The sequence below is a fragment of the Electrophorus electricus genome, chromosome 5 (genome assembly GCF_013358815.1).
Source record: "Electrophorus electricus isolate fEleEle1 chromosome 5, fEleEle1.pri, whole genome shotgun sequence".
NCBI lineage: Eukaryota > Metazoa > Chordata > Actinopteri > Gymnotiformes > Gymnotidae > Electrophorus > Electrophorus electricus.
Window position 1 is genome coordinate 16,205,346 of NC_049539.1, and position 23,922 is coordinate 16,229,267.

The 23,922-nt window shown below is 36.6% G+C and overlaps 1 protein-coding gene across 1 annotated transcript in view; it reads left to right on the forward strand.

Moving 5' to 3' along the window:
* The window catches only part of hip1rb (huntingtin interacting protein 1 related b), a 46,285-nt gene that overhangs the window by 12,478 nt on the left and 9,885 nt on the right, over nucleotides 1-23,922 (forward strand). The window contains exons 2-23 of the mRNA XM_035526652.1: nucleotides 3,081-3,144; nucleotides 3,338-3,480; nucleotides 4,726-4,782; nucleotides 4,918-5,004; nucleotides 5,560-5,636; nucleotides 7,436-7,497; nucleotides 9,706-9,846; nucleotides 10,048-10,105; nucleotides 11,174-11,249; nucleotides 14,869-15,030; nucleotides 15,208-15,260; nucleotides 15,379-15,451; nucleotides 17,211-17,394; nucleotides 17,497-17,585; nucleotides 17,668-17,784; nucleotides 18,096-18,197; nucleotides 18,304-18,498; nucleotides 18,803-18,950; nucleotides 19,294-19,380; nucleotides 19,516-19,623; nucleotides 19,724-19,860; nucleotides 20,140-20,250. Of these exons, the coding sequence (XP_035382545.1) occupies nucleotides 3,081-3,144; nucleotides 3,338-3,480; nucleotides 4,726-4,782; nucleotides 4,918-5,004; nucleotides 5,560-5,636; nucleotides 7,436-7,497; nucleotides 9,706-9,846; nucleotides 10,048-10,105; nucleotides 11,174-11,249; nucleotides 14,869-15,030; nucleotides 15,208-15,260; nucleotides 15,379-15,451; nucleotides 17,211-17,394; nucleotides 17,497-17,585; nucleotides 17,668-17,784; nucleotides 18,096-18,197; nucleotides 18,304-18,498; nucleotides 18,803-18,950; nucleotides 19,294-19,380; nucleotides 19,516-19,623; nucleotides 19,724-19,860; nucleotides 20,140-20,250 (2,331 nt within the window). The remainder of the gene's footprint in view (nucleotides 1-3,080; nucleotides 3,145-3,337; nucleotides 3,481-4,725; nucleotides 4,783-4,917; nucleotides 5,005-5,559; nucleotides 5,637-7,435; nucleotides 7,498-9,705; nucleotides 9,847-10,047; nucleotides 10,106-11,173; nucleotides 11,250-14,868; nucleotides 15,031-15,207; nucleotides 15,261-15,378; nucleotides 15,452-17,210; nucleotides 17,395-17,496; nucleotides 17,586-17,667; nucleotides 17,785-18,095; nucleotides 18,198-18,303; nucleotides 18,499-18,802; nucleotides 18,951-19,293; nucleotides 19,381-19,515; nucleotides 19,624-19,723; nucleotides 19,861-20,139; nucleotides 20,251-23,922) is intronic.

Below are 23,922 nucleotides of genomic sequence, written 5' to 3' on the forward strand. Positions count from 1 at the left end.
TAGTGTGTGTTTAAATATTGTGTGTAAATATTATGTATATAATGGCACAAAAGGGCATGTTCTTTGCAATTTACATGTAAGAGGCACCAGTGCATTGGCACTTGATTTTTTTCATGTAACTTTCATGATTTGTCCTTAAATCACAGCTTGTTTCCATGTTTTCAAGAGTCCAACCTAGAGTAGTTTGTAGGTCATTCATGTACTCCTGTATATGCAACTTTGATAAATAATTGCCAGTATGAATATCTTCACTCTACCTGCCTCACATATAAAGTTACTTGTGGTTTTGGGGGATATAGATTAATTAGCCCATTTGATTACTTTTTCCATTTGAAGAGCCAGCTGTAGGAAATCTGTAATGTCTCAGTGATGAACTGGGAATAGGCATGGTCATAGAGCCTTGTGAAACTTTTGCTATTTCTAGGTGTATAAAACTTCCAATACAAAAGCAACAACAAAGTCACCAGCACTGTCAGTCAAGCGAAACATTGAGTTTGATATTGTTGATAAGATGTTCTTTTATTTGAATTTAACACAAACACGGGTAAATTCAGCCATGCCTACCCTAGTGCTCAAAACTACTACCCCTGTGTATCTTGATATTTTTTTCTTTTGTCTCATGCCAGTGTACGTTACACTAACTAATTCTGCTCCTTTCATTACTCTGGATTTATTCCTAGTAATTCCTTTAACTCTGTTCTCATTCTGTTAAAAACGTGTGCTATAGGTCAGAAAAATGTCATTTTTAAAAATAGTACAAAAAATGAGCTTTTTTTCTGTGCAGAATAACCAGAGTCACATTTTTTATTCAGTTGGATGAGAGAAACATTATTGTGCCCATATTGCACCACATCTTTTATATTTTATCTTTTATATTTTACCCTTTTCTAACCATTGTAAATCCTTTAGAAACAGGTTACTGTTTAAGACAAATATAAGATAAATGAGCTCTGTTCCGATTGGATACCCTGTAATACTCCTCAATCAAAAGGTGCTTGGAGCTGAAACATGCCTGAGAACTGCAGTGTAAGTGGGCAGGCCAACACCTCTAGGCTGAATAGGTAAATATGTTTGTTTTTGTAACATCAGAGAAATGGTGATTCTAAAACAGGTAGTTTTTGCAGTTGAAATTCTGTGACCTTTAGGTACAGGAAGAGTGAAGCTTTAACAATATTTAACAATATTACACCTACATTATTTTCAAATTCTTTATTTCAATATAGAATGGATAGTGGTAGCTGCCCTTTTAATGTACATGAAGGGGCTGTAAAATGTAGCATGTTTTATGCAAGAGTTTGTCAATTGTGACTGATGCAGAAAATTAAATTGTGTGAGATGATAATGGCACGATGTTACAACCAAGAGAACGTCTGTGGCATGTCACAATTGATTCTCGTTAAATGTAGAATTGCTCAGTTGTCTGAACACCCCCACTCCTCCATTAAACACGCCACTGTCACTGCCACATGAATCATACATATCAATACCTTCTGTTATCCTGTATTATACTTATAATTTTATATGCAGTTTTTCTTTTTAGCAACTGTTCAATTGTTGAAATAACTCATTGAAATATTCAGCCATGAAATAAACATCTTGGAGCTTTTGCCTTAAAGGGTTTTGGTAATGTTTTTCAGGTTACTTTTTTTTTTTTTTTTTTTTTTGATTATCAAATTCATGTTGTTTACAATGTATATGATATTCAATTGTGTAAAATGACAATCAAAAAGATGTTCTTAATTAGCTGTTTGTGTTTAATATGTCTGCTATTTATGCAGATCATTTCAAAAATGCTTTGCTGCTATTATTGATTGATGCAAACAAGCACTTTTTGAACTATGAACTATGCAAGATGCTCACATATTTGGTATCAAAATGTTTGCAAGACATTGAAACACATTGACATTGATATTTGCAGCCTATACAGTGTACAAATCAATACAAGTGCAAATTCAATCCACATGGCTCTTATTAAAGAATTATTTGGGTAATTATCTGAAACAACAGGAATATTAAGTTATGGACTTTGCCTGCTGATTTTGGTGCATTTTTGATAAAGGGGCAGTGATATAATAAGGGATTGGAAATCTGAGAAATCGGCCAATTCCATTGTGTTTGGCAAAAAACAGACATAGTTAATCATTTTTAAATATGGTTTTAGAATCAATGTGCATTTCCTTAGAACATTATTAAAAATATGTTGCCTTTTATATGCACTATAGCTGCTGCATATCAGTCATGCTAAATTTCGTTTAAGTTTGTGCAATGCTACAATCTCAGTCTCAGTTATGAATGGTGAACTTGCGTCAATGTGGAGTGCTGTCATATGAACTGTCAAAGTGCTTATTAGCTTATATCATTAATGATATTCAAAGTTTATCTCTGAGTGCACAAAGATGATGTGAACCTCACAAACCTTTGTCACCTAGGTGTTGGGTAAAAGATGTTCACTGTTCTTGCAAAGTTGGACAGTAACTAGCTAGCAATTTGCTAGCTGGACAAGCAAAAGTTTGATTCCTTGTGAATTGTTTAAAAAAAAAAAAAAAACAAGAAAACAACAAACCCAAGTCAAAGCACCTATGTCACTCAAAAGCATTTACAGACTCCTGGAATTTGCATTCCGGACAGGCAACAAGATTGGAGCTTTGGGATTCTCAAAGTTTACATGAGATGATCCCTGGAAATTTTGTCTGAGATTAGGACTACTTCAGTGATTTGTAAATGATAATCCAAAAACCTTAAATGATCAAATTTGTGCACTACCATGTAAAGGTTTCATGTTTTGCATTGTTATACAGGGAAGGGCAGAGAAATCAAAGGATATTATAGTTTTGTATCTTTCTATTCAATTACTGAATAGACTTCTCTATCCATTGGATTGTTCTTATAGAACAGGACTCTATTTGTATTTTTACATCTGTATTTGTATTTTTGCCAGTGTGCGATCTACCAGTAGCAGTGCTGTAATCATCTCCACAAGTATTTATAAAAGATTGAGAAGTATGCTATAACAAGTTAAATAAGAACTAAAATAGCAATTTTCAAATACAATGTAATCTTTTTTCTCCTCATTCCACCAGCTCAGCAGCATCAGTAAAGCCATTAACTCCACGGAGACACCAGTAAAGGAAAAACATGCCCGACGTATCCTTTGAAAAGTTTTCGTATTCACCTTGAATTCTCATTCTTACTTAAATAAGCACCATGTTCAGGATGACTTTTTTTTGTGATTATTTTTTTTTTGTGATTATTATTTCAGATAAAGGTTACAGACATTTGCTAATTCAACTTAATTTTTTGTGGCTATTGTGTGTCTATAAACCTTGACTGTGTTTAGGAATTATCCTGGGAACCCACCGGGAGAAGGGGGCATACACTTTCTGGTCCTATGCTATTGGGCTACCCTTGTCCAGTAGTGCCATCCTCAGCTGGAAGTTTTGCCATGTTTTGCATAAAGTCCTTCGTGATGGCCACCCTAATGCAAGTGTTTTTTTGGTTGTTTTTTTTAATGTTTCTATCCATTTTATGCATTTTTGTCAGTGTTGAAGTTAACCCTCCCCAATTTATGATCTTAATATTTTGCATATTTTGTCTTCACTTTATCATCTTTCTTGACATTATTCATTTTAATCCCCAACCTTATTGACAGCAGTCAGCTTGATGCTTTAATGCTAAAGAATATTTTGCCATCCCATTAACATTGCATACCAAGAGCACTATTTTGCTAAACTATTTGGCAAAGCAACATATTAACTCCTTATAAAATTAATTGAACGTGCCATGGCACATAGCAGAGTATCGAGATGCTAGCATAGGACAGAAAAGATGGAATTAATCTATAATTTATGAAATAACGGAAGCCTCACCTTTTTGTCTAGGAGAGAACTTTATTTAGTTACTAGTAAAAAATAAAGAGGGTGAGGAATGAGAGTTTAGAACCATCAGTGGCTTCTGAGAGTGTAAAGAGTTAATGGAATGCATAGAAAATAATTAATACTTAAGAATTTTTATTGTTGCTGGAATATTTTAAAACTACAGACTGAATTATGTGAGTTAATGATTAAGCAATAATATATGCTGCTAGTAGCAGGAATCCTGTACCCAGTGGGAAACCTTTTGGATACCAAATCATTCAACTAGAGATGTTGCAGCCATTCATTAATAGGTGTCTAAAAGTACTAAACTGGCTATGCTACCCTTGGGTAAGAAGCATGGCTTGGTATTTCTATTCCTATTAATATGCTGTTATGTTAATCAGTCAGTGGTGGCCTTTGTACAGATGTGATTGAGGTTCCAGCATGTTAGATTTCACCAAGAAAACCTTAATAAGATTAGTTAAATTTTTAAATGTAATATTTCACCAAGAAAATCTTGATCAGATTTGTTTAAAACTGTTTTAATTGTTTACAATTATGTTTTTCTTAAATTAAATTAGTACAGAATGATTAATACACACATTGGTCATTTACAATTTAAACTACCAGTGTTAAACTGGTAGTATCTCAGAGTCCTGTATATGGTCCTTCTAGGTTTCCTGATTTTCAGGAACTGCTGTGTCCTCTCTTATTTTTGGTCAGGGTTTGAATGTGTATAGCTTACCAATTTCTTATGAATGAATGTCCTTTAATGTGAGTTGGGAGACACAGAACAGAGAGAACATTATCTTCTTAGCATAGCATTCATAGGTCACGTTCATGGTATTGACAGCCCTAAATTTTTCTATAGAGCTTACAAGACTGCATGAGACATTACAGTGACATCGCTGAGACTGGAATTCTATGGGTAAGCTGAACAATGGTCTGAGAACTCTTACATAAATTATTGTTTAAGATGTTTCTCCTGTTTTTGATAATTTTTTATGTAATTTGTTTTACTAAGCAACTCAAGATGAAAATAACTATTCAATATGGTCTCTAGGCAAACCTCAGAGACAGATATGGATATGGCCAACTTGTTGGTCTATATACCAAGCTTCTCTGTTCCAAGATGGAGTTTCATACCAAGGTGAGGGGCCACTTTTAATAGATTAGTGTTGTTTTGTGCCTCATTAGCATTTCGCATTTTACAGAAGAGGAAAATGGAAGGTGAATCTTATTCAGTGAATAATCTAATCGTATACTCCTGGTTCAAGTTTAAGCTCAATGTGAAGAATTTGCATATTTTGCATATTTTCTACATTTATTTGTTAGTTTTCCTTTTGATATTTCAATAGTGTGGGAGCCTACCTAGAGTTTTTGCCCCTTTTAATATTTAATATTTTATTTTTATATTAATCTTTTTTTGGGGCTCTCTTTTAAGCGATCAGTGATGTACTGCATTTATCAGCTCCCTGTAGGCTCTTTGCAGAATGGGAGAAAGTATGGATATGTTTATTGACTTCACTGAATATTTTTGACAATTTGGGCATTAGTAATAAGCAGGTCAAAAATATTGTCTACAGTGTTAGAGTACGATAGGTAGTGGAAGAATTAAAAAGTCTTAGAGAACCAATGCAAATCCAATTCTGTTGATGATTTTTGGTTGGTTTGTTTTTGTTTTGTTTTGTTTAATTGTTTGAAGCATCCAGAAATACGATGCAACCTAGAAGCTTCAGATGAGCTCCTGGAGCGCACAGCTGGAACAGACATCAATAATGTGTATGTGGTACACCATTTCACTTGGGTCATTTTGTCTTTCTGTAAAATATTCCTAAAGAACAGAATGAATATGGAATTGGGCAAATTAGTTGAAACACTGCATGAAAAAAGATTTCAACATTACAATTAAAAAGGCAGCTACACAAGTGGGTCTTGGGTTGAATGGTTAAATGATTGAATGATTAAAAGAGGGTTAAGATTCAGCAGTTCCATGTGTGAATTTTCAGAGCAGAAAAAAAGTCAATTTGCATATTTACAAATGACCCACTCTTACCAAATTACAGGTCTATCCATCACAAAAAAAACTAAAATGTCCCTTCACAATAATGACACCAAATATAGATAATCTACACTGGCAGAGAGTTAGTAAAGTTTAAAGTGTCAAGGGAACTCCCCATGAGAGCCACTAATAGTTTTCAGTATGTCCCCCTGTATCAATGAAGCTTGCATGGAAGAGTCTCCACACCAATTTTTATCTCAAGCTCTGACTAGGTACCACTCACCGTTAACTTCACACTAGTGGTGCACTATGTCAGCCTGATTCACTCCATTAAGGTCTCTGTGCTCATGCCACCTACTGCTTCCAAATTATTGCATAAACATCACAAAATTTAAGTCTCAGAAATTAACACAAAAATAAATCAGCGCTACCTTTTTAGTTGTTTCCCAGTGCTACTTGATTAACTCCCAGTCCTGTCAACACCAGTCTGGGCATGAGGTGTGAATAAATAGTTGAAGGTCAAAAAGAAGTGCATAATAGTAACAATAAAAATCAGTGTAATATCTTTCTGTATTCTTTAGAAAATCTGTGTTTGTGGGGGAGACTTTGTTGCAAAATCAGTGTCAACATTTCCTGTACTGCATAGGTGTATCTCAGAGGCTGGGCATCATTTACAATAACTACTATGTGTGTGGATAGTTACACCACTCCCAATGCTCTGTCTTTAGACAATGGAAGTGGTACAAGTCATGCTACCCATTAAACCAGCTGGTACAAGTCATGTTATTCTTTCCTGTCTCAGTGTCATGTCACACTAATAGGCTTTTCCACAATGCTAAAAAAGTTGCAAATAGTGATTCATTATTTCATATTCGTTATCAACATTATTCATATTGGACTTTAAATGGGTTTCTTTCTGATGTATTGTTTTTAGCTAGTTAAGAATATACCCCTTTTAAATCTAATTTTTTCTTAATGATTTTAATGTATGTTCTATTTTTTATTTTGCTAGTTTTCAAAACATTTAGTTCTAATTTTCCAAAGTATCAAAAAAAGAAAAGTTAAAGTATTATGAAAAATGAAAAATATCCCAGATGTTGATGAGAATAGTTAAAATGTAATGAGGCTTGAAATCTGAAGTGATGCCAGAGTTTTCTGTAGTGGTTCAGCTGACATTTGCTACACTATTGGAAGAATAAGTAGGCTTCACATTTGACAATTTCTGTTGTACACAACTGTTCATATTCCCAGTAAACAGCTCAATGAGCTTAAGGTTTAAATAACTGGTTACACTTTTCCATGCTAGCTATTTGAAAGTCACATGATAAGCTTCACACATTGCCCCCCTGCCCCATTGCAAAAAATGTAAAAAAAACAAAAAAGAGGGAAAAAAATGCCCCTTCCCTCATTTTATGCAGCAGACATTTTCTAAGAATGCTTAAGGAACAAAATGGTGCATATTTGGTTTGGGTTCCAAATATATCAGATGCAAAAAAGTTAACAGAATGCACATTTAAAGAAATGTGTCTGACCTGCTTGACACAGAATTCATGAGACTGTCTTGGTTTTCTGTACTCAGATTCCAGCTGACTGTTGAAGTGTTTGATTACATGGATGTAGAGCTTCGGCTTGCTGAAGGAGGTGAGTGTTCCCTTTTACTATATTTTAACGATTGATTCTCCTTGACCCACACCAAGCTTTGAAAACCTGGTGGACAGGAAATTCTTCACCTAAAGTGCTCTTCATTCCAGATTTGTGATGATTCATGGTATGACCAGCCAGTTTGTTGTTTAAATAATCTTAAATAAAACATAGCCAAGACTTGTATACTTTTGTTTCTCTAGATAGCTATAGTGACACTATTATGTATACCCTTTATATTCTCGGTAAGATTGCTCTATATGCTAACATTTTGGTAGAATAGATGGTGATCTAAGGCAGGGCCTGTCTTGTTATTATAGAGCAGTTTTCAGCTTTAGCACTACACTGATACATTCACATTTATTAGTGACACTAATTAGTGGTCACCTCCTGCCTACTACCATGCTCCTGCTGCCATAAAAATTGAAGCTTGAAATATTTTGTCTGTGAAATAATGTTGCAAACATGTTTTGGTCAAATTAAGGATCAAATTTAGTATATAACAGTGTATATTTGCTTATGATATCCTCCTTTAACCCTGCTTGTCTTTTAGTAAAATGTGGAATTCAATCATCTAGGGACATTATAATTTTGTTTTAAGTAGACTGCCTAATTTCAAGTTCCTTGTGGATGACTTTCTACTTTCCAATCTCAATTGCTGAGCTCATTCTGCTTAGTCATAAACGCACTCAAATAGAGCAAACTCATGACTGGGCAATGAGAATTAAGCAAAGTCCGAAACTGATGGAAAAAAAAAATGCACAGGTTTATTCTCTTAGGAATGCTTTCAGTAATTTTATAGTAAAGGTCAGATTATGTTAGTACGAAGTGTATTCATCCCCAGTCATAACGCCAGATCCCAAGGCAGACTACAGTACCCAGCAGCCTATTTGTTGCACAGTCAACAACGCAACCAATCGGAGGCGTCCAATCATATCTGTGTCACCAGAGTATTGAACTCACATGTATGTCTTGATTACAAGTGTATATAAGAATGTTTTAGACTCAGTCTAAAGTTTAGCTAAAAGCATACCGAGCATTCTTTTTGGATAGCCTTTCTGTGTATCGTACCCTGTTCTCGTATTTCTGGTTTTTGTCTTTTTGCCTACCCCCTTCAGATTTTCTGTCTGGTTCTTTTTGTCATTGTGCTTTTTGTTTCAGACTTGGACTGGTTATTTCTCTATGTTTTGGATTGCCCCTTTTATGTACCTTGGATTATTTCCATAGCCCTGTACAATTAATAAATCGCCTCCTTTTTCATATCCGCAAGTGTCTGGTTTTGCCCAACCCCTCATATCCCTCTTTAGTCATTAAATTCTAAAATCTGGATTACAAAAGACACTTTAATATTTTGGGCTGTTATTTTTTATTTTTAGAATGATTGACTAATTTAAAGGAATATTGGTTTTATGTGAGAGAATATTTTGTGACAAATATTGCTAACTGGAGAGAGAAAAAAAAAACCCTGTGCTGTGGATGCTTCAAGTTTGTAAATTTGACATTGCCCAAATGAGGACATAGTTGGTTTACATTTGTCTTCTGTAAATTATGAAAAGTAACCTTTTAAATAAGAAGCCCCTTATTTCATGTATCATTTGGACAGACTCTGAATCTGAAGGAAAGCTTTGAAACTGAAGACCATTCAAGCACTGTCTAGACAAAGCTGTCCCTCAAAACATGTGTGTCAGCACAAAAAGGGGACTTGTTATGGAAGTAACAGAGAGGCCAGCACTTTGTTGTTACAGAATGTCAGAAGGTTACATAATTCAGAAGCTGAGACTGGAGAGAAGATATCAGGAGCTCTGCATGCAATTGCCTAAATGGGAGGGTACTAATAGAGAAGTAATTACTGATAAATTATTTTAAAGCAAATCTAGGGTTTGCTCAGAAGCATCAGGATGACCAACTTGGTTCTACTCACTACCAGTCTGAAGGGGTTGAATACTTAAATCAGTTTTCTTTATTTTAATTGATTGATCTGCTGACAAGTAATAACCAGAAATACCTTTTGACTTTGAAAATTTACTTTAAAAACATTGCTTTGCAAGAAATATAATGGCTGTATGTCATTTGTAATCCTAATGAATCTGACGACTTTTTAAAAGGTTGAATTTTTACAGGATCTACGTATATCCTAAGGTCTGTAAAACTTCTGTATTTCTGGCTTCATTTACATTAATAACAGTTTGTACTGTCTCTTTTTCACAGTCCTACGGCAACTCAATACCTCCATTGCAATCTCTACTTTGACAGCAGGCCAGTGTAAACTAGCTCCGCTTATCCAGGTTGTCCAGGACTGTAGTCATTTGTACCATTACACTGTCAAGCTGCTTTTCAAGTTACATGCCTGTGAGTCTTTTTTTTTTTTTTTTTTTTTTTTTTTTTTTTGTTAATCATTTCTGCGTTTAGGTTAATCACAATGCTTAAATGTTAATGCAAGTCATATTTTCTAATTTTAAGTTAAATGGTTGTCTATTTCATTAATATATTGGCTAGAAGCTTTTTTTCAATGTCCTTTGCTGGTGTGTTTGTGCATATTCTGGACCTTAGGTTTACCAGCTGACACACTACAAGGCCATCGTGAACGCTTCCATGATCAGTTCCACAGGCAAGTATCTGCACAGCAAAGAACCCCTGGCGTGGGCTTTCGCCTATTTAAAAATGTGGTATTAATTGAACCAAGTTAAATATGCTGGATTAATACTATACTGTGATTGACCTTTTGATTATTCGTATGTAGAACCACCAACTAAAAATACAAATAGATTTACAGGGTGGGTGACCATTATCAACTGTTACTATCTCAGATAAAATAATTTTTCATAAAATGCTTGAAAAAAATTCTTGATGGAAAATGGGTAATGTTTACATATCTAAGTTGAAAAGTGTCCGTGGTGCGTCAGTCAACTGAAGTGGGTTAAAATGGAGTTTGTTGCAGAACTAAAGAAAAAAAATGACATGGCAAATTCTGGCTACTAAGAATTTACACATGAGAACAGGATTAGCCTCTCAGTTGGAAAGGCTGCATGTATTTATAGAACTACATGGTATAGCACCCATGTGCACTTGACTTGTTAGAAAACTATTCCCAGTCAACGTGCTAAATTTAATTTTGTACCAAATATTTTTTAGACTCCCCTTTTTTCACCATACCTCTAAATGTTCATTTCATCATCCTATTGTGATTATGGAGAATTAACTGGAACCACAATAAAATATATTTGTTTATATATTCTTGATATTGTTGTTTTGCAAAGTATTGCAAAAATTACAGGCAGATTCTTTTGACTTCCCATTACGTGTTATTCCATACTTGATCTTAGGACAGCCATAAGCACTGGCAAAACACATTCTGTACAAAACCACATGTCTATGTTAGTGACTAGTTTTCAGTGAGATGTGGATAAAATCATGTGAATTTGCTAGACAATAAGAAATAAATAGGAATATAATCAATCATATGACCAGTAAGAAACAAGTTAGATTATAAGAAATCCGCTGACCAGTAAGAAATGTTTTGAATGTAACAAATCATGTAACCAATAAAGATCAATTTGGACTGAGAACAGATGACGTTTTAGGAGCAAATTCATAAACTCTCTCAAACTTTAAAAGTCTAAGCTGAAATGAATACAAATGCTTTATGTGGCACATTTTTCTTTGTTTTCTTTTTCAGTCTCAAGACATTTTTTAATAAAGCAAGAGACATGCTATACTTCAAAAGACTCATACAGATTCCAAGGCTACCTGATGTAAGTCTTGCAAACCTTTTGGAAACTCTATTACTGGCTTGATTTCACCCTCTGTAAGGATAGTATTACTTAACACACCTAGCCATGAAGCTACAAACATATATTTCAGAATATTAAATTATACATTAAAGTGGTATGCAGCCACTGAAACTCAATAAAATATGCAAAAAACAACAATCATGTAGTGGTAAGCAAAGGTTTGAGCAACCCTGGTGAAAATATATCTGTTAACCATGAACAGAGATGTGAGTAGAAGATAAATTGATTTCCAAAAGGCATAAAGTTAAAGAGGAAACATTCTTTTCAACACTGTAAGAAACATTAGTGTATTATTTTTGTTTGGTACATTTTTAGAGTTAAGAAAGTTAAAGGACCACCATGTACAAAGTTAAGGAACCCCAAGAGATTTGAGCTTTCAGTTACCTTTTACCAAGGTCTCAGATCTTTAATTCACTTGTTAGCACTGTCTTGTTCACAGTCATTGTGATGGCCAGGTGATGCAAAATTCAAAGCTTTATGAAGGTCCGACTCCTCAAATCTCATCCCAAAAATCTGTATGGCAGGTGACTAGCACTTTGAAAGATAAAATAATTGAAGCCCAAAAAGCAGAAGATTATAACAAAGCTTTTTTAGGTAGCTGTTTCCTCCGTTCGTAATGTAATTAAGAATGGCAGTTAACAGGAATGCTGGAGGTCAAGCTGAGGTCTGGAAGACCAAGACATCTGCTCACGGAGAACCGCTCACAGAGAACCGCTCACAGTATTGCTAGAAAGGCAAATCAAAACCCATCTTTGACTACAAAAGACCTTCAAGACATTTTAACACACTCTGGAGAGGTGGTGCAAGCAACTCCTTCTCAGACATTTGCAAAGTCTTAACAAGCCTGATGAAATTTGGAAACAAGTTAAAATACAATTTTGTGGCTGCAGTGATCTGAGTTATTTTTGAGGAGAAAAAGAGTAAAAAAGTGTAGAAAACCTCTCAAACTGTTATGCGTTAAACTGCTAAGCAGTGCATTAAAGACAGCTCAAGAATGTCAGAGAACTAGAAGCTTTTTACAAGGAAGAATGGCAAAAATCCTCCTCTCAATAATTCTGTCTAGACTCTGGCTAGAACTGGGATACTTGCCAAAGGGGTTGTTGCTACTAAAGCAGGTTGCCGAGACTTTTGCATTGGGCTCTTTTTCTCTTTATTTTCACAGTAACAAATTTTGACCAGGTGTACTCAGACATTTGAATGCCACCGTGTCCTGCTCTGGCATACAATAGTGTGCATTTATTTCATATTTAAGTGTATTCATATCTTAGTTTTCTCACATTTTGGCCTGGGAGTTTGAAGGTATGGACCAGTATTTGTGCTCCCAGGATTGTGCTCTTCTGAACTAAGATTCGTCATCCCTTGCACCTAATGGAGGCACCCCTGCTGCTTATGGATCACAGTCCCATGTGCTCTTATCACTGGAACAAATTGTTTGAACTTTGTTCATTCTACTTTCATTCGCTGGGTCCTCCTTTATAAAATGTTGCATGGATTACAAAATTAAAGTGTGCATGCGCAAGAATAACTGGCATGCATCCTGTTACTGTCCACAAATATCAAGAAATGGTTAATATTACCTCATGAATATGTGGGGTGTCCCATTTATTGTTTAAAGAGATTGTGGCTACAGTGGCATGCAAGTGGAGTGAAAGGGTAAAAAGAGAATTTTGCTGATTTGTACTTTAGGATGGCTGGGATATCCCCAACCTCTAAGCTAATTCACTCTGGAAGCAACCGGTTGCCACGAATCACAGGGCTTTTAAGACCTGTAAGTGGACAGGTATTGCCCAATTTTACAAAGTTGGTCTCTCTAAAACTGGGCCCAACTCTGTACATGGTTACAAGAGAATTACAAATCTAAATTTGCTCATTAGCCAGTCATCACCATTGGCAAGAAAAAATCTTTGTGGTCTCTTAAAAACATAATACTCAGTTGTCTTGGTCTTCTAATAGTGTCAAAAGGCCATTGTACCAAAGACAATATAGTACCATTGCAGCCATTTTATAAATGTTTACAGTTGTTTTACGGGTGTTTTCAGCCTGTAATTATCCACAGTTATTACCAACCCATAATGAGTTACAGTTTCACTTGTAGAGGGGATTGCCAAATTGAATGAAGCAAATAGTTATTTGTAGTAATAAATAGGAATACATAGAAACAGGAATAGGTATTCAATAAATATGAATACAATGAAAACTAGACTACACAAATCAATCAACACATCAGAACACACCGTTTAAGCTTGCATGCTTTTAATGAATGTGTAGCCTATATGTAGTATTTATGTATAATATAATATAGACATCGTTTTATGCATTTTGCTGCAATTCCCTGCTTTATTCCAGAGTGTTGTCAATTCCTGCTCTCTATAAATGTTGCATATGACTCTACCACATGGGTGAAATTGCCCAACATGCCCAGTTTCCCACCAAGTATTTCTTTATAAACCCCAGTTTTTCTGCAGGAGACTGCTTGCATGCATTTCAGACCCATTTTTTTTTGCATGTGCACTTATTATAAATGAGGCCCCTGGTATTTCACCACCTTTTCATATTCCTTCCTTTTAATAATACTGTAATTTGTGATTGCCACATCTATTAGCATTGCTGTTTTCTGCATCTTATCTACCTTCACTCTATTTACCATCACTCTGTACTTGCATGTCTGTCTGGATCTGCAGGTTCCACAGGATCTTAGTGTTGTTGTTTTCCATGACACTCTCTTGCCACTCCCATTATGACTTGAGGGTGTCCAGCTCATATACCTGCACATGTTCCTGTATATGATCCCTGCCATATGGTTCTGTCTTTCAGTATATGCTTTTCCGCCAGCATCTTTCGTCCTGCTACTGGGTGTTGGATTGTCTTAGGGGCACCTTTGCACAGTTTGAATCTTTGGTCTTGTCTGGTGCAATACACTTTTGTTTATATTGACCTACTGCTTAGTTTGTTCTTCTGCTGCCATGACTAGCACCTCTGTACTGTCATTTAATCCTGCCTTTTCCAGCCCTTTATAGGATTATCTTATGTCAACCACCTCTGATATCTAACAGTACATTCCATGGAGAGGTTTTTTTTTGTTTTGCCATGGTATCCATGTCTCCCATCTGTTTGAAGCCATCACATATTCTGTGCCTCATGACGGACAATGGACGTAGGTTTTCCCTCCTCCTTCTGACTAGTATACATCCTTAGGTTATTGGACTTGGGGTGGAATACTCTGTGCATCATGGGTTTTCTGGTCTTGATGTCAGCGGTGTCCTGTTCTACTTTTGACCAATATATTGTACTACCTGTTGGGCAACTAATGACTCACAAAGCATATGTGTTTATGGCTTTGAGCTGACTTCTATTTAATTGACTCTTGAGGATCTGTGTTATGCTGTGGAGGTACTTGGATGTTGCTGAATGAAGACTCTTCAGAACCTATTCACTTTATACAGGGACAAGGCTTTTGAGTGACCACCAGTATGGCACTGAGTCACATCCGTCACTAAGTGGTACCTTTTTCTCTTTTAGCTTTGTGTCTAGTATTCCTGACAGGAATTTATTTATATTCTGTGTTTGTCTGTTGTTCCAGTCACCTCCAAACTTCCTCCGTGCCTCTGCTCTAGCAGAGCATGTGAAGCCAATGGTTGTCATCCCAGACAATGAGGAACCTGAGGACCAGGAGGAGGATGACCCTGAACCACTAATAGATGTCAGTGAAGCTGCCTCAGTCAGTATGGCTTCCCAGCCACAGGTAAGAGTCTTTTCAACCCACAAAAACACATTGGTGAGACTGCCAGCATTGAGACTGACTGACTGACTTATTTTTAGTCATCAGACTTGCTTTCTAATATATGGTAATAGAAGCATATCATCTTAACAGAGGACTGATGGGTTTGTTTGAGCATGGTTTTTGTTCTTTTTCTGACAGGTGGATATATTTGACCAGGCATTTGGGCCACCTAATAATGGTTTTGATGACAGGTACAAAAACATGTGAATAATTTTATTCAATGCCACTTGCTTTTCTGTAAAATATGTGAAGGTTAAATAAGTTTTCATTTCTTTGCAACAGTGTATTTTCCCCCCCCTCCCCCCACAGGGACCTGCAGATTGATAGTCTGAAACAAGAAATTGAGCATCTGCGTGCTGAACTTGAGAAGATCAAAGCTGAGGTAAGGAAAAACATTCCAGGTACAGGGTTTACTTTTTGAGCCAATCTTTATGCAAATGTAGTGTTCCTGCTAATATTTGATTTCACTACTTAGAAGGCTGATCATATATGGGTACATGTGCATAAAGAGTATGAGATGTGAGAATTTCGGAAGATCAAAATGAATTGTGCAGCTGCATTCTGGATCAGATTCAAGGGCCTAGTGGCATGAATGTGGGCACCTGCCAAGAGTGAGCTGCAGCTTTCCCGTCTTTAGAGTACAAGGGACTGAACCAGCAACTGGCCTTTCTGTGGAAAATGGCAGAATCCTTCTCATGTTGTACAGGGAAAACCTGCATATTCAGGTCATCATGGTAGTAACATGAGCAGAGAATGATAGGTGTTCATCCAGAATCATGCCCAGGATTTGTGCATTTTTGGATAGCAAGATAAGAGAATTCTCTAAGCAGATTACCAGATCAGGGTGTAGGTACTTATTACCAAGTATATGTTACAGCTTTTTCTTACTGGCATTCAGTTTTAGGTGATGGGCAGCAATGAAAATCTGAATCATACATTAATGTTTAAGATGGGAGGGAAGGAGAGGATTAAATTAGTGTTGTCAGCATAACTGTGGTAGGAGAAACCATGTGTTTATATTACCTTTTCTACAGAGTAGAAATAGAAATAATTGGATTAAGCAAACAGGAGAGGTTACTATCCTGTAGTAGCTGCAGAATATCTTCTGGAGGAAGAAGACTGAAGGTTGCCATGGAGTTGGAAGGAGGAAGGCTAGTGGGAATTGTGGAGGAGAATAAATGATTTGCAAAAAATAGTTAGAAAATATAATTTGCAAATGAGAAGTAGGCAGGACTCAAGTAAATATCAGTTATAGTAGTGAAATATATTTAGAGTCTGATTTATTATGAATAGCCTTAATCATAGTAATGGGTTATTTGTCATCTCTTCAAAATTTGTCATAATCTACCAATTTGGGATGCATCCATAGGCAATGAAATAACATGTTAACATACAGCAGATCTTAGAGAAGCTGTCCAAACAAAGACTGACCTTTTTTTCATATAATAAACTAGAAGTCCTCATCAGTGTCACCAATAAGCAAACAGCACTTTTTTGTACTAGCAACATCAAAAACACTGTAGGTGAACACTGTGGCTGCTGTTGGGAATTGCAGTGACTCATTCATACAATTATTGTTTTCAAACCATCAAATTTACATATTTAACATTGGCCTCAATGTTTCTTAGTTTTAGTGTGTACATTTTATAAACAAGAATTTCAGAATGAAATGTGGTTACAAAAAATTGCCACGGTGGCACTGAATTTAATACAGGTCCTACCTGGATTCGAAATTGCACACATGTTACAATTATGAATATGGAGAAAAAAGAATATCTTCATCACCCAAATTAGCTCTTTGTTCAATTATTCACCTTTTCCCATGGCAGCCAACCTTTTTAGAGAGAAAAGCTAAATTAAAAAAAAGTTCTGTACTGGAAGCATATTTGATTTAGTGAATGACCTTGTTTTTGTTCCATGTGTTCTGTATTGTCTGTAGTATGATTTGAATATAAAGGTGCTGTTTCAGCGCAATACAGATTTTACCCTTACACCCCCAACTACACACAGAAACACACCTACACAACTTTTCGTGGTCGGAATTTTTTTTGCTTGCTTTAACCCCTTAATTTATGAGTTATTCTTATAGTTGTCATCTTATTATTGCTCTCTCTCTCTTGTTCTTTTTACCCCTCTTCCAGGCACAACGCTACATCACTCAGTTGAAGTCTCAGATCAACAGTCTGGAGGCTGAACTGGAGGAGCAGAGAGCACAGAAGCAGCGTGCTCTTGTAGAGAACGAACAACTACGAATGGAGCTGGAGGCCACACGACAGCGTAATGCAGAGCATGAGAACATGCAAGTTACCTTTGTAGAGGCAGAAAGTGAGTTTATACATGCCATTACATTGACTTGAAACACATGGTCTCACTGCAACATGTGTACAGAAAAGAAAGCACACTCACGATCACTTTATTTCGCTGTAGAGAGGGCCCAGGCTACAGAACTGCGCTATAACAAGCTGAAGGAGAAACATGCAGAGCTGGTAGCTAACCATGCAGAACTCCTTAGAAAGGTATGACCATATATAATGTATTTTTGGGGTGTGTGGGTGTGGATGCAGGGGCATGCCTAAAAGTATTCTCTGTAACTTGCAGAGTGCAGATACAGTGAAGATGCTATCAGCCACTCAGCAAACTCAAGAAGAGGTTGCCAGAACAAAGCAACAGTTAGCCTTTGAGGTGGAGAGAGTCAAGCAGGAGTCTGACATGAAGGTCTGTCTCTTTCAAGCTCTGTTGCTCTGTCTTTCTCTCTTTCTGTATTACACACTCACGCTCACACACACACACACACACACACACACACACACACACACACACACACACACACACATATATATGCATATATATGCATGTACACGCACACAACTGTAAACACATTCTAGCTCATTCACTTAAAATAATTTTCTAATAATTCATGAATCAGTTGGTTCAGTATATTCAAATCAGCTCAGAGCTGGCTATTTCTACTGGTTACTAAAACTATTGGTATTATGCATTATTCATGTTTGAATTTCATGTTTTAGTTGGAGGAACAAAAGTTTGAATTGGATAAATTGAGGCGTGAGGTCGAGGAGAAGACTGGAGAGATCCTGAGAGTAAAGGGCACATTACAGACATGTGAGAAGGTGTGTTTCTGTGGGACTGTGTGTGCGTATCTGCGGGAAGGTGTGTGCGTATTTGGGCAAAATCAAATGGCATGATGTGTGTTTGCATGTCTCACATCACTTGCAGGCCAGTGAGCAGCTTAATACTTCCATGAGTTCACTGCAGGCAGAAAAGGAACGTCTGATGCGCTGTGTGAGTGAGAAGGAGGCCGAACTCTCCTCCCTCAGGCAGGCAGCCCAGTTAAAGGAGTCCTCCCTCCAGCAGGAGAGGGAGAGGAGCAGCAAGGAGCTGGGTGACCTACAAGTAAAACTTAAAGACAAGGTGCGTATGCCACCAAGAACAGGCTTGACTACATAATTCTTATCCACTTTTGAGGAAAACGTAACTGCATAAAATAGTGATATTACTATATTTACCATATTAATAAAAATAAATAAAAATAAAATAAATATAATAATGGTTCAGAAGATTTAAAATTCATGGTTCATCATCCTTTATAATGTACATTCGGAACGTTTTATTGAAAATGGTAACAACTAATTATCTGTATTTTATTTGTGATAAAGGAGCACCATAACTAGTATCTAAGAAATTTTTGTGTGTATGCGCACGTGTGTGCTTGTAGCATGGTCGTGAGGAGCAGTTGCTGAAAAAGTTGTTGGAGGAGCAGTTTGCTCTGCTGCAAGGTACAGTGGCTGAGGCAGAAATAATCATTCAGGATGCCGTGGCCAAACTGGATGACCCTCTACATATCCGCTGTACCAGCTCCCCAGGTACTGGAGACATACATCTTAGGACTTAAATCTTCATCATTTTTGTCTAATTGTTTCATGTGATGAAAGCTTCCACGCTGAAATGTCATGACAATTTTATCTGTAATGCACCAGTAAAACGTTTTCAGTCTCTAAGAGCAAATGCTTCATCTTGGGTGAGTTTTATTTGTGTGAGCTTTTATGTATTTAAAGGTGGCACATCAACTCTGCCCTGTTTCAGCCCAACTTGTTAGTTAGGCAGCACTGATTTACTGCCTATGAGAAAGAAAATCATAAAGCCAAGCTTTATGGAGAAAAGGGTGAATACCATTTTCTACCTTCCTTATCTGACCTTCTGTCCTAGATTACCTGGTTAGCCGTGCAGAAGCTACACTCGTCTCCATTGATAAAGTTCATGCTGGTCATGCACACTATCTGAAGAATCTGGAAGGTGTTTATTTGTTAATTACCTCCTTTTATACTCTCTTCTTTTCACTGTATGGATTTTGTCAATTGTGTGCATGTAGTATGTAGTAATTTGCTTCTTTTCTGCCTTTTGCTTCTTTTCTGCTTTTGTCTTGTCCAGATGCTGGGCCTCTGTTAAGAGCTCTTGCACAGTTTTCTCATCTTACTGCGGACACCATTATCAATGGGAGTGCAACAGCGCACATGGCACCTACTGATCATGCTGACCGTAAGACTTTAATAGTCGTATGCACATTAAATAATAGTCATAACATTGCTAAGTGCATTTAAGTTGTCGTTCTGACTAATGTTACGCATGGTATGCACAGGATTAACAGAGAATTGCAGAGAGTGTGCAACTCAGAGTTTGCACTTCCTGCAAGAGCTGAAGTCTAAAGCTTCCATAAAGAGTGCTGACCCTGCCTCTGTTCGTGTGATAGTGCAGAAGATCCTTCGAACTGCACAGGTGGGATAGAAATGACCATGACAAAGCAATAAACCATCACAGCAAAAATACATTTTGCTCCATACCAAAAGATATTTTGCCTCTTACACATTTACTCTGGTTTTAAGAGAGGTAAAGATTTTTTTTTAAAAAGCAGGAGTAGGATCTTGGTGGGTTTCACACTGAATGTTTCCTGTAAAGTATGTACTGAGTACGGATCAAATATTCACTGCATTACAGACACATACTCATTTATTTTATTGAATAGTTTTTATTGTTTTTTGTCCCTGCCTGTCTCAGGGTCTGAGGCCTAAAGGAATGGATGTTGGAAAGGAGGAGCTGGGAGACATGGTGGATAAAGAGATGGCTGCCACCTCTGCTGCTATAGAGGAAGCTGTGAGGAGGATTGATGTAAGTTTGATGATTGGGGATACTGCACACACCAGAAGAATTATAGTGCCCCTCCCATACTCTAATTTGCTTTACAATATCAGACCTGCCAACTTATGTATTTTGTGTAGGAGCTCCATTTTATCACCCAGCTACACCTAGTACAAAAACATCATTCAGAAACACAGCAAAAGAGCAGACCTCTTTTTTTTTTTTTTTTTTTTTTTCCCTCTGATAAAATGGGAAATAAGTCAATCATGACATGAACCTGAAATGACTGACAGTAGCTTGGTAGTTTTTAAGTCTCCAATGAGATCTGACAGCCACAAATGCTCTCCACCCTTCACATTGGCAATCTTGCCTCAAGTTTCCTGCTTGATTCAAGCACTGGGCTCCTTTGGTTTCTATGAAGGTAAATGGGTGTTGTGTTCATATATTTGACATAAAATCTATCAATATATGTTCAGTTTACTTAACAACAGAGAAGTAATTAATTAACATTGACTACTATATTAATTATTGTCTTAATATTAGCCTGAATAACTGTTTGGCTGCCATTTTACGATTTTCATGTGTGTGCATTTACTAGTAGCACATACTATCTGTAAAATAATCATAAAATCAGAAAAGTACCCGATGTTGTTTTATAAGTAGCCCTTGTTACATGTCAGTTACGTTAGCAGCCACAGACTACCCTCTGTGCCAAACTAATATTAGCTAATGTTAGCCTTCAGCAGAAACTCTTTGCTCTAGCAATTTAATGTTATTATGATTATAAAACGGTGCTAACTTAGGTTTATATCCACCAGATTTAAACAATCCTGGTAACATGAGCTAATGTACTTGGTGCATCACAGTAAATGATGTGGGAAGGAGCTTAAAGGATCTTAATGCCTAATATTTTTTTCTGCTGTAGAAAAATAAAGATAAAAAATAGAGGACTATTGCTGCATCAACAACATATAGACATGAGTCAATTATAATAGAATCATAATTGACATGATTCAGTTAAGTTAGATGTATGATATTTTGATTGAAAAATTTGTTTTTAAATAATATTGTTTTCTAATGTTTGGAATGCATAATTATTCAAATTACTGTGTTGTAACTAGGTATCACTAGTATACTGTGCACACAGTTAAAAGGGCAAGAGAGTATTTTGACCATATCATTTTTTATGAATATTTTCTAACTCCAAGCTGTATAAACTTGAATGCTTATTGGATTTAAGCATATCAGGTGATGTGTACTTGTGTAATGAGGTAGGGTGTGGCCTAAGGAGATCAACACCCTATATCAAGGTGTGCATAATTATTAGGAAGCTTCTTTTCCTCAGAAAAATTGGCCAAAAGAGATTTAACTGACTCTTTAAAGTCAAAAATTGTAAAAAATAAATAAATAAAATTAAATTTAAAAAAAAATTTAAAAAAGAAAAGAAAAGAAAAAAAGTCTTTCAGAGAGATGCAGCTCTTGCTAAGATATTGGGGCGAGATCACAGAACCATCAAACATTTTGTTGCAAATAGTCAACAGGGTCACAAGAAATGTGTTGAGAAAAAAAAGACTCAAATTAACTGCCAAAGATTTGAGAAGACTCAAACGTGAAGCAACCAGGAACCCATTATCATCCAGTGCTGTTATATTCTAGAACTGCAACCTAGCTGGAGTGCCCAGAAGGTGTTCAGTACTCAAAGGCATGGCCAAGGTAAGGAAGTCTGAAACCCGACCAACACTGAACAAGGCACATAAGGTGAAATGTCAAGACTGGGCCAAGAAATATCGGAAGACAGATTTTTCAAAGGTGTTTTATGGACTCATGAGACGAGAGTGACTCTTGACGGAACAAATGGATGTGACCATGGCTGGATCAATTACGGGGACAGAGCTCCACTTCGACTCAGACACCAGTAAGGTGGAGGTGGGGTACTGCTATAGGCTGGTATTATTAAAGATGAGCGAGCTGGACCTTTTTGGGTTGAAGATGGACTCAAAATCAACTCCCAAAGCTACTGCCAGTTTTTATAATACACTTTCTTCAAGCAATTTCAAGAAGGCCGTGATTTTTACACATGACAATGCTCCATCGCATGCATCGAAGTACTCCACTGTGTGGCTAGCCAGTACAGGCCTTAAAGATGAAAGAATAAAGACATGGCCCACTTCCTGACCTGACCTAAACCCTATTGAGAACTTGTGGGCCCTTCTTAAACAGGAGATTTATGGTGAAGGAAAACACAGCTCTCTGAACAGTGTCTGGGAGGCTGCAGTTGCTTCTGCACAAATAGTTGATCGTCAACAAATTAGGAAACTGAGAGGCTCCATAAATGAAAGGCTCATGGCTGTTATTGAAAAAATGGGTGGCTATATGGGTCACTGATTTGACACGTCAAAAAAAAAAGTGTAATTGTAAATTGTTTTCTTTTTATTATTCTCACTAACAGATGAAAATAAGCAAGTGAGATTTCTGTTTTTCGTTTAGTTGCATAATGATTCTACACACTAATAGTTTAATTATGCACACACAGATATCCTCCTAAGAAAGCCAAAACCTCACTTTTACTTTCTTAAATATTCAGGTTTGAGGTTTATTAACATCTTGGATTGACCAAGAGCACTGTAGTTGTTCAATAATAAAATTAATCCTCAAAAATACAACTTGCCTAATAATTGTGCATACAGTGTAGGTGCCTCAAAACACCCCTTTTGTCATTCAAGGTTGGCAGGTTTACAGTACAGTTAGAATCCTCATACACACAAAGAACAAATTAAAAAGAGGAAAGTGATTAGTGTTGGGAAAGTGGTAGGTTTTCAGATGAGACTTGAAATGGGCCTGCAAAGAACAATAGTCACCGAGGTATTGTGGGATGGAGTATGAAGGCTATAGCACTAACCTGTCTTCTGATGTGGTAAGATTGGTTTTAGGGTTCACCAGTAGCAAATACATGCTGGTTAAGCTATTCAAATAGTAATGTGAATGTGATAGTAATCACACAGAATAGTAATGTGGTTTATTTTCCCTGGCATTCATGTTAAAATCTGCATAATAATGGAAATTAAAAGCATAGTGCCATATTATGTGACTAATGTGAAGAACTTGTATGAAGACAGGACTGACAACTGAACCATGATGGGCTGCGTGTATAACAGGTGCAGTAGAGGACTCTGGTTTAGTAATAGATTCAGATTGAAGTCTGCCAGAAAGAGATGATGTATACCTAGCTAGAATTGTGCTGAAAATGCAAATAAAAGAAAGAAGAAAGATGAATATTCTGGTTTACAATTTCAAAGGCTGCACTAAAAGAATAAGGATACCAAGGGCACCAGAGCCAACAGAAATATTGTTGGTGGCTAAGCCGGATTTGATAAGAATTGATGAGGTGAGAAATGGGGAATAACATAATTGATGAGCAGGTTTTGATGAGCGATGTTGTAGTATGATGAGATTTAGAAATTAGTACAAAAAAGTCAGCATGTGCAAAGTAGGTCAAGGTGTGTTTGAAATGGAGACATTTTACGTTAATAGGAGATGAAGAGATGATAAATGTTGAACACCGAGTACACTAATGAAAATTTTGAGAAAAGAGTCACTTTGAGAAGATAACTTATATTGGCTAATCACTACCTCTGCTGATGATCAAATAAGGAAGGTGAGTTTTTGTATAGCATTTATACACTGTGCTTTCAGTGTGCTTTA